The 14,834-nt window shown below is 34.5% G+C and overlaps 1 protein-coding gene and 1 long non-coding RNA gene across 2 annotated transcripts; one reads left to right on the top strand and one right to left on the bottom strand.

Annotated features, from left to right (window-relative positions):
* Nucleotides 1-4,088: 4,088 nt before the first annotated feature.
* LOC139431874 (uncharacterized) lies at nucleotides 4,089-6,545 on the bottom strand. Its single transcript, XR_011641908.1, has 2 exons — nucleotides 5,186-6,545; nucleotides 4,089-4,584 (listed from the first exon to the last, which is right to left on the bottom strand). It is a non-coding gene; the product is annotated as an uncharacterized lncRNA (long non-coding RNA).
* Nucleotides 6,546-12,899: 6,354 nt separating this feature from the next.
* LOC139432128 (uncharacterized) lies at nucleotides 12,900-13,453 on the top strand. Its single transcript, XM_071200475.1, has 2 exons — nucleotides 12,900-12,990; nucleotides 13,062-13,453. Exons 1-2 carry the CDS (start codon nucleotides 12,900-12,902, stop codon nucleotides 13,451-13,453), a joined length of 483 nt encoding a protein of 160 aa, XP_071056576.1.
* The last annotated feature ends 1,381 nt before the right edge of the window (nucleotides 13,454-14,834 follow it).

The following is a 14,834-nucleotide window of genomic DNA, read 5'->3' as shown; positions in this document are numbered from 1 at the left end:
CGAAGAATATCTGGAAAATGTGATTAATTCTATTCTGATTGAAAACACAGAAACCGTTCAACTGGAAACAGAGCAACCAGCGCTGGAAGGTGTTTCAACAGAAAACGATTTAGAAGAAGTGGTTACGTTGGTTGTTACTGGCAACACACAAACCGGACAATCCCAATTGCACCAAACAGCAACGACCGAAAATGTATCACTAGAAAATAACAATAACACTCAAACACTCTCGTATGATATATGCGGTAGTTGTTTCAATTCCATTAATCGTGATGCCTCACATGCTGAGAGCACGTCCTTGGAAAATATTTGCAATTTTTGCAATAGAAACAGAAACATAGCAAATGCCAGAAAGGGCGCTTATGATGGATTACAAGCACAGGCAAAACGAATGAAATTAATATCAGATAGCACCCATCCAAAACCACAGATTGGATCAACTGTGAGGATTCCTGTTCCAGATGTCGATCGTGGCAGGGGAGATGCTCGGTCAGTTTTAGCGGTAGTGTTAGAAGTTACAGAAGATGGTTTTTACCGCTTGGGTACAAAACTAGGAGTCATTTCAAAATACTACAGACGTTCAGAATTTAGTATATGTCCTGCTAACATTTTGAAAATTGAAGAAATCACCAAAGATAAGGAAGTTCTCTTAGATCAGTGGCTACAAGTCAATCTACTGGGCATGGGCAAGGTTTCAAAAAATGTTACTGTAAGACTAAATGTCAGTCAAACAAATGTGCTTGTCGAAAAAATAATGTATTATGTAACTCAAAATGTCACAATAGTCTAACTTGTACAAATAAATAAAAAATGCATTATTTTCTTTGTTTAAAATATTACAGTAATATGTATATCGTCTATTGGCAGATGGACCGTTTATAAATAGACTAGTCCTTTTTCAAACCGACTAGTCCGTTTATTAAAGAACAAGCTTCTTACACATATAGACTAATAATTTCAGTCCATTTACATATGGACTAGTCCTTTTGTATACGGTCTTGTTTACATATATGGTCTGTAACATATATATATATATATATATATACAGGGTGTATCTGAATGACTGCAACAAACTTCAAGGGGTGATTCTTTAGTGAATTTTAAGGGTACTTTGATGTATGAACTATGGGCGACTTCGGCTCCCTTCAGGAGCTACACCCCTCCAAAAATTAGCGGAAAATTTTGGTTTATTTTTTTTTTCTCAAAAACCATAAACGCTAGGAAAATGAAATTTGGGGAATATGTTTAACTCATAATAGGGCACGTTTTGACCCTATTTGTACTTTCAACCTATCCTTCTAAACTACTAAACGTAACCACCCCCGTTCAATTTATTCCTAGATTTTTTGTATGAAGATGATAAATACATTGGAAAAATTTCAGTTAGATAGATAAAACTATTCTAAAACTTTTTTGTCTCTCTGATGTTCTTCGAAAAATTAATAATTTCGGAGAAAAAAGATAATTAAGCAAACAGTAACTGTTAAGCTGTGGGTTGTTAATCGAAAGTTGGAATGAATTTTTAATGAAAAAATCTTAGTAGGCTTTGCAATCTTTGTCAGAAATATTTTTGACGTTTAAATGTCAGTGGTTTTCGTACTATTATTATTGTTTTATTTGAAATTTTGAAACGTTGAGTGAACGAGCGTAAATGCGATAGAACTTTATTTAAAATTAATTTGAAAAACAATAATAATAGTAAGAAAAACACTGACATTTAAACGTCAAAAATATTTCTGACTAATCGTAAGATTACAGAGCCTATTAAGATTTTTTCATTAAAAATTCATTCCAACTTTTGATCGACAACCCCGATGTTTAACGTGCAGTATTTGCTTTATTATTTTTTTTCTCAAAAATTAGTCGTTTTTGGAAAAATTTTAGAGAGACAAAAAAGTTTTAGGATACTTTCATCTACCTAGATAAATTTTTTTTAATGTATTTATCATCTGCATAAAAAAAATACTAGCAAAAATGTAAAGGGGGTGGTTACGTTTAGTAATTTAGAAGGGTAGGTTGAAAGTACAAATAGGATCAAAACGTGCCCTATTATAAGTTAAACATATTCCCCAAATTTCATTTTTCTAGCGTTTATGGTTTTTGAGAAAAAGAAATTAAATCAAAAATTTCCGCCATTTTTGGAGGGGTGTAGCTCCTTAGGGGAGCCGAAGTCGCCCATGGTTCATATATCAAAGTACCCTTAAAATTCACTAAAGAATCACCCTTTGAAGTTTGTTGCAGTCATTCAGATACACCTGTATATCTGCGTAAACTTATTTGAAAGTATGAGGAAGATTGGCAGGATAATGGTATTGGTTTGGAGGAACACGGAAGAAGGGATGAAGAGAGCTTGGTCAGGAGTTGTTGAAGGGGAGATAAGGAGTGTATGTCTACTGAAATGCGTGTATATGAGGGAGGTTGTAAGAGATGTGATGGAAGCGAAGAGTTTGAAAAGGAGGTGGACGGAATCGGACAAGGGAAGGGGTGTGATGGATTTATAAAGGAGGGTTGGATGAATGAAGTGACCATGTCCAGCAAAGGCATTCAGCTAATGTCAGGGCATGGTTCTTTTAGTGTGTATCTTAGGAGATTTAGGTTAACAAGTACGAACGGGGCGTGTGTGTGGTGTGGGCGAGGACTCCTTGCAGCATATTCTGCTAGAGTATAGAGATAGCAGGAGTGCGAAAAGACGCACAGAGCAGAGTATGCAGAGTATGCAGAGTATGGTATTCGATTATTGCGAAGTGTAGGACGACAGGGTTTGCAATAGGGAACTTGCGCTCGATCCTCTGTGTATTCGAGTGTTGTATCATTCTTTGACCAACTACTGGCAAAGGCCTTGCCACAATGACAGCATTACTTTGCTGCAACTGAATTGCTTAAGCGGTGGACATGGATGGCTTTCCTAACTGAGTGAAGTAAAATTTATGTCATTTATAATTTATTTACAAATGTCAAATTTATAATGTGTACACGATATTAGGAAATTAGTTTAAGTTAGTTGTCTAGTTATAAGTATAGACTAGTTACATTCACCGTAGGTATAGGATAATTAAATATTGATAAGTGCTGTTTTGGTGATAGACTAGGATAATTGCATTTTTTTATATGAATCATTCTTACATTCATTTATCAAATTTGATTGCAAATTTTTGTAGTTGAATCATTGTTTGTTTTTAAAATAATGTTGTAAGTTAAGTAACGTCAGCGTCCCCGCATTTTCTTATAAGTAGCTTCTTACGATTTACTTTATATTTATTACAAGACACTTACTATGAATTTATTTTTTAAAATTGTTAAAAACAGAAATATTGTAATAAATGCCAACAAAATGTGTATGAAATTACAATATAAGTGAAATAATGAAGTAGTTTTGATTATATTGCGTGGCATAACAATTACATATACGTACAATGAAATATTCCTCTTTATAACAAGGGTATTATTGTTACCCGACTAGAATTTGAGCTGAAATATTTGAGTATATATGAAGGAGTAGACGTTAAAGTACATATTAATTGGAGGTTTCGTAGGGAAGTTTCAATACATCCCACACTAAAGGTAGCAAGGACTAGAGCAAAGTTAAAGTCAAATGACGTTATTGGAAAAGCAGTCTGTCGCATGTTCTTACGCTCGTTAAGAGGCTACTTTACCATACAGCTCGGCAAATTACAAAAAACATACATTATTTATGAAAATATTTGGATGAAATTTTGTACATAGCTTCTTCTAACAATTCTACATAACGCATGGTGAAAATTTTTAAAGTTTTCCAAAAAAAGGGTTTTTTTTCCTCGATATTATAGAATTTGGCCGTTCTTTTTTAGCTTGCATGATAGTATACTTGAAAATAGTAATATTTTTCAAATAAATTTTTTCAAAACTTTTAGTTATAAAGGAATAGTTTGTAATTTGCTAAAATTGCAAAAAGGTAGCGTAAAAATGAATATTTTCCGTCAAGATTCCCACGAAGTATTACCACCGCGTTAGTCCCGCCTCCTGCCGACTGAGCGGCGCTGACATCGACTCTCTTCATCGAAGCTCCTTGTTTTATCTATTACTTTTTAATGTGGTAGAGAAAATAATCATTTCCAAAAGTACGTTTTGAACTTTATTTTCCGTGATTTTCTACTAATGATTGTGTAATTTAACAAAATTTTTGAATTTATAGTCAATAGTTGTTATTTTATTGTGTACTATAGTGTTAGTTTAATTTAGTTTGTGTAAAGTTTTTATAAACAATGGGTAAGTATGTTCATCTAAAAAACTAGCCCTTAGCATTTGAAGATGTTCTCGAAAAAGGAGTAATAGACGGTAATAATTTACGATATAAAGTTTTATAAAATCTAAAATTTCATATTTTATAGTCCGAGATTCAATTGAAAAATGTATTCATTCCGAAAGGTAACTTAAATTTTATTAATTTTATTGTGTAAACTGTGGCACACATAAAAAGGACTTATTTAAAAAGAATAAACCATCACAGTAAAAATTAAAACGATACATTATTTGAAGCGATACCATAAGATAAATAATACAAATGATGCAGAACCAAATACTGATGGTGGAGAATAATCCATTCAACTGCAACAAAACTCACATTAAATTTATTAATGAGTCAAAAGAAGGGCGTGGCAGCTCATTTCTTTTATGTTTTATGTGCGGGATAAAAAAGAAGCTTTACACTGAAGAAAGCAAAGAGTCTATTGAGATAAACTCTGCTGTTGTTTCTGTTATCTGTCGGTACCGGATATACACAGGCTGAAGAATTATTGTTATGTGTGGATATACCATTTATGTTAACAAAACCATTCCAAAAATATCGAGAAACCGTAAGTGACATGGCATAGCAGTCTATGAAGGACGCAGGTAAAGAAGAATTAATTTAGTTACAGCTTCAGAAGAAGTAAATAAAGACTGAATAAAGACTGTAAACGCTAAACGTTCGAACGTCAATTACGATTCATCATCCGGAGTGGTACTGCTATAAAATAATTGTATACATAAAAAAAATACTCGTGTATACAGGGTAATTCAGGTAGGTAGCGAAAGCCGATCAGGGTAATGATAGCAATTCTATTATAATTTATGAGTGACATTTCACACGAAGAATATAAAAGAAAGAAGAATTTATTGGAAACTTGCAAGATGGATGCATTATCAGAAATAAAATACAAATTCTTACCAGAAGCTAAAGTACCAATCAGATATGGATCCAAGAAAGGTATCTGTGCCTAACTGCATCGAGATTTGGTGATGTATGTAGGATGAGAAATGACACGTCTTGCTTAAATAAAGTTAAATCAATCTTGTACTCGAAATTTGCTAGAAATAATAACACTAAACATGACCAAGACTATGAATGGCTTGCATTAAAAAAATTTGAAAGTAAATATAACTTGCCAGCAAACTCTTGAGCTCTATTCATCCGTAGGATGTATGGATTCTTAGTTGCAAGTCCAAATGAAACAATAAAAAACAAAAATGCCATCGTCGAGGTGAAGTGTCCAGCGAATTTCAAGAGCTTACATCTATTCAACGATGGCAAATTAAAATTTCCTAAAGATTTTTCTAGTCAGGGCTGTTTTATTTATTACACTATTAGCCATATTTTGTATACTTGAATCATTATTTAATATTATTTTTAATTAGGTATTATATATTATTTCATTTACTTATACAAGGTGATGCAAACCATGCAGTCCATTTTTTTAAACAGAAATATTAAAAAAGTTCGAATGAAAAGTAATAATATTCATAAAGGAACCACATTTATTAAGCTATTTTTTCTTTAATTTTTGTAACTACCTGTGTTTTCAAATAAAATTACTTACACGGTTACTCTGAGACACCTGTATATCAAACGAACGCATAATAATACAACAAAGATATAATTTATAAATGTTGTACCGAACTTTTCACATTCCCTGTATTGCAAATATATCTATTTTAATATAAAATGAAGTTATAAATGTTATTTTCGTTTCAAAATGATATAAATGTATTATGCCTCGCAAAATTATTTATTGCATTTGAAATTGATTTTTGCCTTACATTCAATTGAATTATAAACCCATAATCTTAGATGTTCTCAACTTCTTTCTCTAATTTCTCTATTAAAAAATTATTATTCTATTCATATCGAAAAAAAGCATTAAAAAACTGATATTTGCGTAATGTAAATTGTTGTGAACCAAAATACTTAAAAAAACAAACGTAGTAAAAAGGTGGGCTACGACTACGATTATTAATAAAAAATCAAAATAATAACTAAAATAATAAATAAATTGGAAAGTCAATAAAAAGATTGATTGTAATTCGTAATTAAGAAAAATTGTTAATAAACAATAATATTTAGAAGAAGTCGTTTAATTTCTTCATTAACAACATCGACGAGAAACAGAATCGTAATAAAATAAACACGATGTTTTTTTTATCTATAAGGGTCGGGCCTAGTAGAAAATAAACTCCGCCTCGTTGCTTCCGAACGTCCGTCGTCTGCGCCCCTCAGAAACTGACCGACCTGGTAAAGTGGGCTCTTAAGAGGCTACTTTACCATACAGCTCGGCAAATTACAAAAAACATACATTATTTATGAAAATATTTGGATGAAATTTTGTACATAGCTTCTTCTAACAATTCTACATAACGCATGGTGAAAATTTTTAAAGTTTTCCAAAAAAAGGGGTTTTTTTCCTCAATATTATACAATTTGGTCGTTCTTTTTTAGCTTGCATGATAGTATACTTGAAAATAGTAATATTTTTCAAATCAATTTTTTCAAAATTTTTAGTTATAAAGGAATAGTTTGTAATTTGCTAAAATTGCAAAAAGGTAGCGTAAAAATGAATATTTTCCGTCAAGATTCCCACGAAGTATTACCACCGCGTTAGTCCCGCCTCTTGCCGACTGAGCGGCGCTTACATCGACTCTCTTCATCGAAGCTCCTTGTTTTATCTATTACTTTTTAATGTGGTAGAGAAAATAATCATTTCCAAAAGTACGTTTTGAACTTTATTTTCCGTGATTTTCTACTAATGATTGTGTAATTTAACAAAATTTTTGAATTTATAGTCAATAGTTGTTATTTTATTGTGTACTATAGTGTTAGTTTAATTTAGTTTGTAAAGTTTTTATAAACAATGGGTAAGTATGTTCATCTAAAAAACTACCCCTTAGCATTTAAAGATATTCTCGAAAAAGGAGTAATAGACGGTAATAATTTACGATATAAATTTTTATACAATCTAAAATTTCATATTTTATAGTCCGAGATTCAATTGAAAAATGTATTCATTCAGAAAGGTAAGTTAAATTTTATTAATTTTATTGTATAAACTGTGGCACACATAAAAAGGACTTATTTAAAAAGAATAAACCATCACAGTAAAAATTAAAACGATACATTATTTGAAGCGATACCATAAGATAAATAATACAAATGATGCAGAACCAAATACTGATGGTGGAGAATAATTCATTCAACTGCAACAAAACTCGCATTAAATTTATTAATGAGTCAAAAGCAGGGCTTAGCAGCTCATTTCTTTTATGTTTTATGTGCGGGATAAAAAAGAAGCTTACACTGAAGAAAGCAAGGAGTCTATTGAGATAAACTCTGCTGTTGTTTCTGTTATCTGTCGGTACCGGATATACACAGGCTGAAGAATTATTGTTATGTGTTTGTTATTTATGTTAACAAAAACATTCCAAAAATATCAAGAAACCGCAAGTGACATGGCATAGCAGTTTATGAAGAACGCAGGTAAAGAAGAATTAATTTAGTTACAGCTTCAGGAAAAGTAAATAAAGACTGAATAAAGACTGTAAACGCTAAACGCTCGAACAACATCAATTACGATGCATCATCCGGAGTGGTACTGCTATAAAATAATTGTATACAATAAAATAAAATACTCGTGTATACAGAGTAATTCAGGTAGGTAGCGAAAGCCGATCAGGGTAATGATAGCAATTCGGTTATAATTTATGAGTGACATTTCACACGAAGAATATAAAAGAAAGAAGAATTTATTGGAAACTTGCAAGATGGATGCATTAACAGAAATAAAATACAAATTCTTACCAGAAGCTAAAGTACCAATCAGATATGGATCCAAGAAAGGTATCTGTGCCTAACTGCATCGAGATTTGGTGATGTATGTAGGATGAGAAATGACACGTCTTGCTTAAATAAAGTTAAATCAATCTTGTACTCGAAATTTGCTAGAAATAATAACACTAAACATGGCCAAGCCTATGAATGGCTTGCATTAAAAAAATTTGAAAGTAAATATAACTTGCCAGCAAACTCTTCAGCTCTATTCATCCGTAGGATGTATGGATTCTTAGTTGCAAGTCCAAATGAAACAATAAAAAACGAAAATGCCATCTTCGAGGTGAAGTGTCCAGCGAATTTCAAGAGCTTACATCTATTCAACGATGGCAAATTAAAATTTTCTAAAGATTTTTCTAGTCAGGGCTGTTTTATTTATTACACTATTAGCCATATTTTGTATACTTCAATCATTATTTAATATTATTATTAATTAGGTATTACATATTATTTCATTTACTTATACAAGGTGATGCAGACCATGCAGTCCATTTTTTAAACAGAAATATTAAAAAAGTTCGAATGAAAAGTAATAATATTCATAAAGGAACCACATTTATTCAGCTATTTTTTCTTTAATTTTTGTAACTACCTGTGTTTTCAAATAAAATTACTTACACGGTTACTCTGAGACACCTGTACATCAAACGAACGCATAATAATACAACAAAGATATAATTTATAAATGTTGTACCGAACTTTTCACATTCCCTGTATTGCAAATATATCTATTTTAATATAAAATGAAGTTATAAATGTTATTTTCGTTTCAAAATGATATAAATGTTTTATTGTTGTGAACCAAAATACTTAAAAAAACAAACGTAGTAAAAAGGTGGGCTACGACTACGATTATTAATAAAAAATCAAAATAATAAATAAATTGGAAAGTCAATAAAAAGATTGATTGTAATTCGTAATTAAGAAAAATTGTTAATAAACAATAATATTTAGAAGAAGTCGTTTAATTTCTTCATTAACAACATCGACGAGAAAAAGAATCGTAATAAAATAAACACGATGTTTTTTTAATCTATAAAGGGTCGGGCCTAGTAGAAAATAAACTCCGCCTCGTTGCTTCCGAACGTCCGTCGTCTGCGCCCCTCAGAAACTGACCGACCTGGTAAAGTGGGCTCTTAAGCACACACAAGTTGGAAAAATGCAGTTAAATTTGAATACTTGAATACGAAAATAGGGCGACGCGGGCGTCTCGGCGCCTCCGTTTTTGAATTCATTAGATATTTAAATGACTGTATATTCGATAACAGCGCTAATGGCGCGTTATTATGTATAAGTACCTAAACGTCACGGAGGAGAGAGGAACACTTTATTGCGACCGTTTCTTCCTCGTCTTCTTCATCTTCATCGTTGTCGTTTTCGGTAGGCGATTCTGCAATTCTAATCTTCATTAGGAATTTTTCGTCGTTGAAATTTTCCAAGTTCTTCGAGTTTCTCCTTCATCTTGGCTCACTCGCGATGAATAGGAATTGATTTCGGGGTGAACGGAAACATGCAAATCGGTTGAAAACAAGGGGGCGGAAAGTTTTAAAATACCTGTATATTTAACGGGGCGCTTCCCTTTGATCAGATACATTCTAATTAGGGTGCGCCGGTGTCCCTTAAATCCCTTCAAGTTCTTAGAAGTCTACACGCGGCTTGCGCCCGTGTGTCCGCCGACCTTCATTATGCACATCTAATTAGCTCGACTGTGAAAATTATAGTGACGGACTTATTTAACATTTTAACTTAGTCTACACGCAGAATTTTATGTGTTTTTGTCACGGTTTTAATTTGCATAGCTTTGATATACAAATATTTTCCTTCTTTCTATGAATTTAATATCTACACCATTTTAAAATCTCACCATTCCACACAAAAAATAGTTCCCACTAATTACTCTTCATTAACATTTAAATTTGAGCATGAAAATAAACGAATTGTCTTTTGATGAATTTTTACGGAGAATAATTAGTTCTCCAAAGTATTACTAAGGTTTTAAAAAAGCAACTATTTTACCGCATTCGGTTTGTATATTCCGCATCTGAGGAATAACAGGTATCGATTCGAAGGTTTCCCTAATGATTAGGAAAAGAGAAAAACAGAAAGCCGCCCTTCCGGCCGCCGTCGTTTTCCCGGTATAATTGCGACGAAAATATAAAACAGTATAAAAAGGCGAGAAGCCGGAAGAGATTGGAAGGGTAAATGAAACCAAGCGGGCGGAAAGCCGGAAAGCCCGGGCCCGGAACTCTACAAGATTTTTAAAGAAATTGCGAAATGCCCTCCGGACCGCTCGCCCATCTCGCAAAACTCTATTTGATTAGTCCAATCAATACGTCTCTCTCTCTGAATAAACGGTATCTTTTCGCCCTTTTCACAACGAAACTTACGTAACCGTAGCGAACGAAAATTCGCATGATATAGGAAGGAAAGCCACCTTTTTTTCATTGGTGCAAATAGTTTCGAAGGGTTCGGAAAAAAATTTCCACACTTTGTTTTTATCGAATTGGTCCTCGGGGAAGTACCTCGAAACGACAAGAAGGACAAAAGTTGCTTACGTTTACTGAATTTTACCCTCCGATGGGACAAGACGTGTTCTAGATGCAAGATTTGGACGACGGCAAATTGAGAAAACTGGAAAACCCCGCGTTTAGTTCAATTTATAAGAAATAAACTACTTTAAACTTTTCCTTCTTTGTAAAATGTTACAAACTTACCTACTTAAATAAAAAACAAGAAGACATACGTAAAGAAGGAAGATAATAAATATCCCTAACGGTATAATAGCTCCAGGAAACGTCCCCGTGCTCTCAAGATTTCAACAATGATATACTGAGGGATAAGTGAATAGTAAGAAGAAGACGACAACGACGACGGGAAGGAGGAGGTGGAGATAAAAGGGAGTGCATCTGGTAAAGAAAAAAAGGATGTCGGCTCCTTCAGAAGGGAAGGTGCGGCATGACAAACTCCGGAACTGGAAAGCGAATCCCTTCGTCCATCTGAAAGCGGGTGGCGGACCTAGAGGTTTCACGAGGGGGTCGATCAAGGGGCCGAAGGGATGGGAAAGGAGGCCCTTCCCATCTGCCGCATATAATTCAAGTAGTAGCCCGGGGATCGCAGATAATATTTCTTGCGTCCGCGCTCATATCTCCGATGTGACAAACCGCTAGCTCAGCAAGCCCCGAGACTCCACTGGATTAGCCCCCCGTTCTCGTGGTGTAATATAGCGTGTGATGAGAATAATAACAATAAGTCAATGGCCACCTCTACCACATTTTCTGTCTAACCTTCTTCTTCTACACGATGGAATTACATCGCCTCAGGGTTTCTATCCGTAAATGACAAAAATATTTTCTATGGAAAATCACTTTAATTAATTTTTTTTTAATTGGAATATGCTAGATAATTACTACAATTTCAAACTTTTAACAAAATATATTATTAAAACTACTACGACGATTGTTATGTAAAAAAAATCGATTACTAAATTTTCGAATAAGTATCTACTACTTGTTAGGGAATTCTAAGTTAGGATGAATAGATGCTATATTGATTGATATGTTTAGTATACACATCAAAATATGATTCAAAATGATATACGAAATCATTATAAAGTTATATAATATATCAATATTTTTATGAAATTCAGTCGGATATCGTTGATGGAATTGAAAATGTATGGAAAGATCCAACTTTTACAGAGAATTTCAAAACAGTGTTTGAAAGTCGCAAATAACAATATACGAACCCAAAGAAAGAATGTCAGATAATAACCAACTTCTCGCCGTTATAAATCAATTAATCATTTTATTTCCCAACAAAAAACGTTAGTAAAATAATTTTGTATAATAAATAAGATAATTTCGTTTGTTAATTCTCTCAACAGACGGTTTATTTGTGAACCGCCTAATTAAATGATCGATAATTCATCGTACAATCTTATTAATTAGGTCATTTTAGTTACAAATCAATTCAAGATTAATTCGGATGAGATAACCATGTAATGTCGCTTTAAGCCCAATAAAGTTAATCACCGAATTCAATTCCAATTAATTTAGCTTATTCGTTCAATTTTATAAAACATAAATTTAATGATTAGTGGATTGACTATTTATGTGCATGAAAACAATGCAAGTACAGTTACTTTTTTTAATATTTATAGAGGGAATGGATTAGGAATTTGTAAGCTGATCACCTATCTTAGTTCAGCGCTTCCACCCCTACTGTCTAAACCGTTAACCCCTTCTCCGGAAGCCGTCATATTCATGAGCAACCGAAGTGTAGAACTTTAGTGGAACTCTTCGTCATATTGGCAGGTCCCCTGTCATCCACTGCGACCGGCTTAAATGTACGACTTTTTTCAATACTGATTAAGCTATTGCTTAAATATAAAAATCAGATGTCCATTTTTCAAATTTCAAATAATTCAAATCATTTCATCATTGATCATCAAAACATTTATTTATTTACATTCGGGATGCAAACAGGTTTGACCCACCCAACAAAGCACCCACAAGAGATCTAAAAAAAATTAATCACAAAAAACTTAAGAGTACAACAAAAAAATAGTATTGCATATCAAAAAGACAAATAAAACAACAAAAAAACAAATCAAAAGGCATATAAAAATTATTGTTACTTATTTAAATAATAATATGATTAGCTAATATGATTAGGACAGAACAAGCATGATCTACAGAAAATAAGTGAGAGGTTACTACGACTCCACATCTCACTTTCCAATTGTATGTCCGAAGAAGACTGGGATAAAGTGGACAGACTAACAATGGAGAAGGTTGATCGTGAATTTCAAAAGACCCGCGACACGCACATCAAGAAGTTTGAATCCCTGGAACGCCGGATACAAAACAAGAAAAGTAATACTTTGCCAGTAGTGAGAGGTAGAGTGTCCCACTAACAAAAGACGAAACCACTGTGCTCGCCAAAGGATTGAACTACGCAATCGCCCCGAAGAAGGTCCCAAAAGAGGAAATCATCTGCGAAGTGGAAGCGGCTGTTCGATGGATGCCTGCAGTAAAAGCCAAAGAGATCCGACAAGAAGTTGCGAGAGTACTGAAGTCATCAAAACCACCGAAATCAAACTTGACGATTGGTGAAAAGAAGGCACTTCGATCTATTAAAGAAAAGTCAGAAATCGTCGTGTTACCAGCAGATAAGGGGAATGCCAGGGTTGTTATGGACAAGAAAGAAGATGACGACAAAATGATGAACCTACTGGACCCAGCCACCTACAGGAAGATCAAGAAGGACCCCACAGACAAAATCGTAAGGAAAATGAAGGACCTAATAAAATCCACAGGAATTACAGCAGAACAGTAGAAAGGTTTGTTTGTGCAGGCGCCGGTGCCACCAAGAAATTATGGACTATCGAAGATTCATAAACATCCCCCTCCACCCTATCAGTGCCATCAACTCCCCAACATACCAGTTGGCCGAATATCTTGCAAAGATTCTGTCTCCTTTTACAGGGAACACAGAATCATATTCAGGGATTCTACACATTTTGTGGAATCGGTAAAAGGTATAAAGCTAGATGCTGAGGATATTTTGGTGAGTTTCGATGTGGAGTCTCTTTTTACCAGGGTATCATTTAGGGATGCTGTAGATGGTCTTCGTCAGAAACTCATTCCCGAGGGATGGATTACCAGAATACGGACCAGATCTAGCTTTCAGCTAGAAAGGAGAATTTTACAAACAGTTCGAAGAGGCAGCCATGGGATCTCCATTATCGCCAGTTATAGCTAATTTCTACATGAAATTATTCGAAGAAAACGCTTTGGAGAAGAGCTAATGGAAACCAAAACTATAGCTCCGATATGTGAATAATACGTTTGTAATATGGAAACATGGTCGAGATTGGCTCCAAGAGTTCTTGGATCACTTGAACTCTCAACATCCAATGATTAAGTTTACTATGGAAACAGAAACTGCCGAAAACTACCTTTCCTAGATGTGTTGGTCGGCAGGACGACAAATGAAGATATGGAACTTGGTGTATATCGGAAGAAGACCCATACCAACAGGTATCTGCAGGCATTATCACATCATCATCCGCAACAGAAGAGATCCGTAATCCGTACTTTATTTCAGCGAGCAGCGAGAATATGTGAAGGAGATAACTTGAAGAAGGAGCAACACTTACGAGGCGTGCTGCAGAAGAACGGATACACTTCGAGGGACATCAACCGGGCCATCAAGCAGCGAAAGCAGAAAGAGGATGCGGGAAGTACAAAACCACTTGGATTTATCTGTCTTCCCTCTGTTCAGGTGTGACGGAACGAATTGCCAGGCACCTCAAGAAAAACGACATCATGGTGCGATACGGGACGGTCAGCAAAATTCGGAACACACTCCCGATAGCCAAGGACAAACTAACTCCATTAAAAGGAGCGAGAGACTACCGACTATCGTGTAGTTGTGGGAAGGTTTACGTTGGCCAAACTGGACGCAACGTCCAGTACCACATCAAGGAGCATGAAAGGGATGCAGGTTGAAGAAAATCCAGCAGTCGGCGGTTGCGGAACATTGCCATGCAGAGGGACACCGAATAGACTTCAAACAAACAAAGGTACTGGCTAGGGACAACAGATATTACCAAAGACTGACAAGAGAAGCCATAGAAATCCATCGACATAGAAATAACGTCAACAGAGAAGATGGCTGGGAGCTTAGCAGAACATGGAAGGTGGTGGTGAACACG

Source organism: Onthophagus taurus, chromosome 11, assembly GCF_036711975.1.
Source record: "Onthophagus taurus isolate NC chromosome 11, IU_Otau_3.0, whole genome shotgun sequence".
Classification (NCBI taxonomy): domain Eukaryota; kingdom Metazoa; phylum Arthropoda; class Insecta; order Coleoptera; family Scarabaeidae; genus Onthophagus; species Onthophagus taurus.
The sequence above is the reverse complement of the archived record's forward strand: the minus strand, read 5'-3'. Positions and strand labels throughout refer to the sequence as shown.

Excerpts from the sequence above, each read along its gene's own strand:
- LOC139432128 (XM_071200475.1), top strand. The coding sequence starts at position 12,900 with ATGGAGAAGGTTGATCGTGAATTTCAAAAGACCCGCGACACGCACATC. Across the intron at positions 12,991-13,061 it reads CCGGATACAAAACAAGAAAA|GATTGAACTACGCAATCGCC; the intron begins GTAATACTTTGC and ends TGCTCGCCAAAG.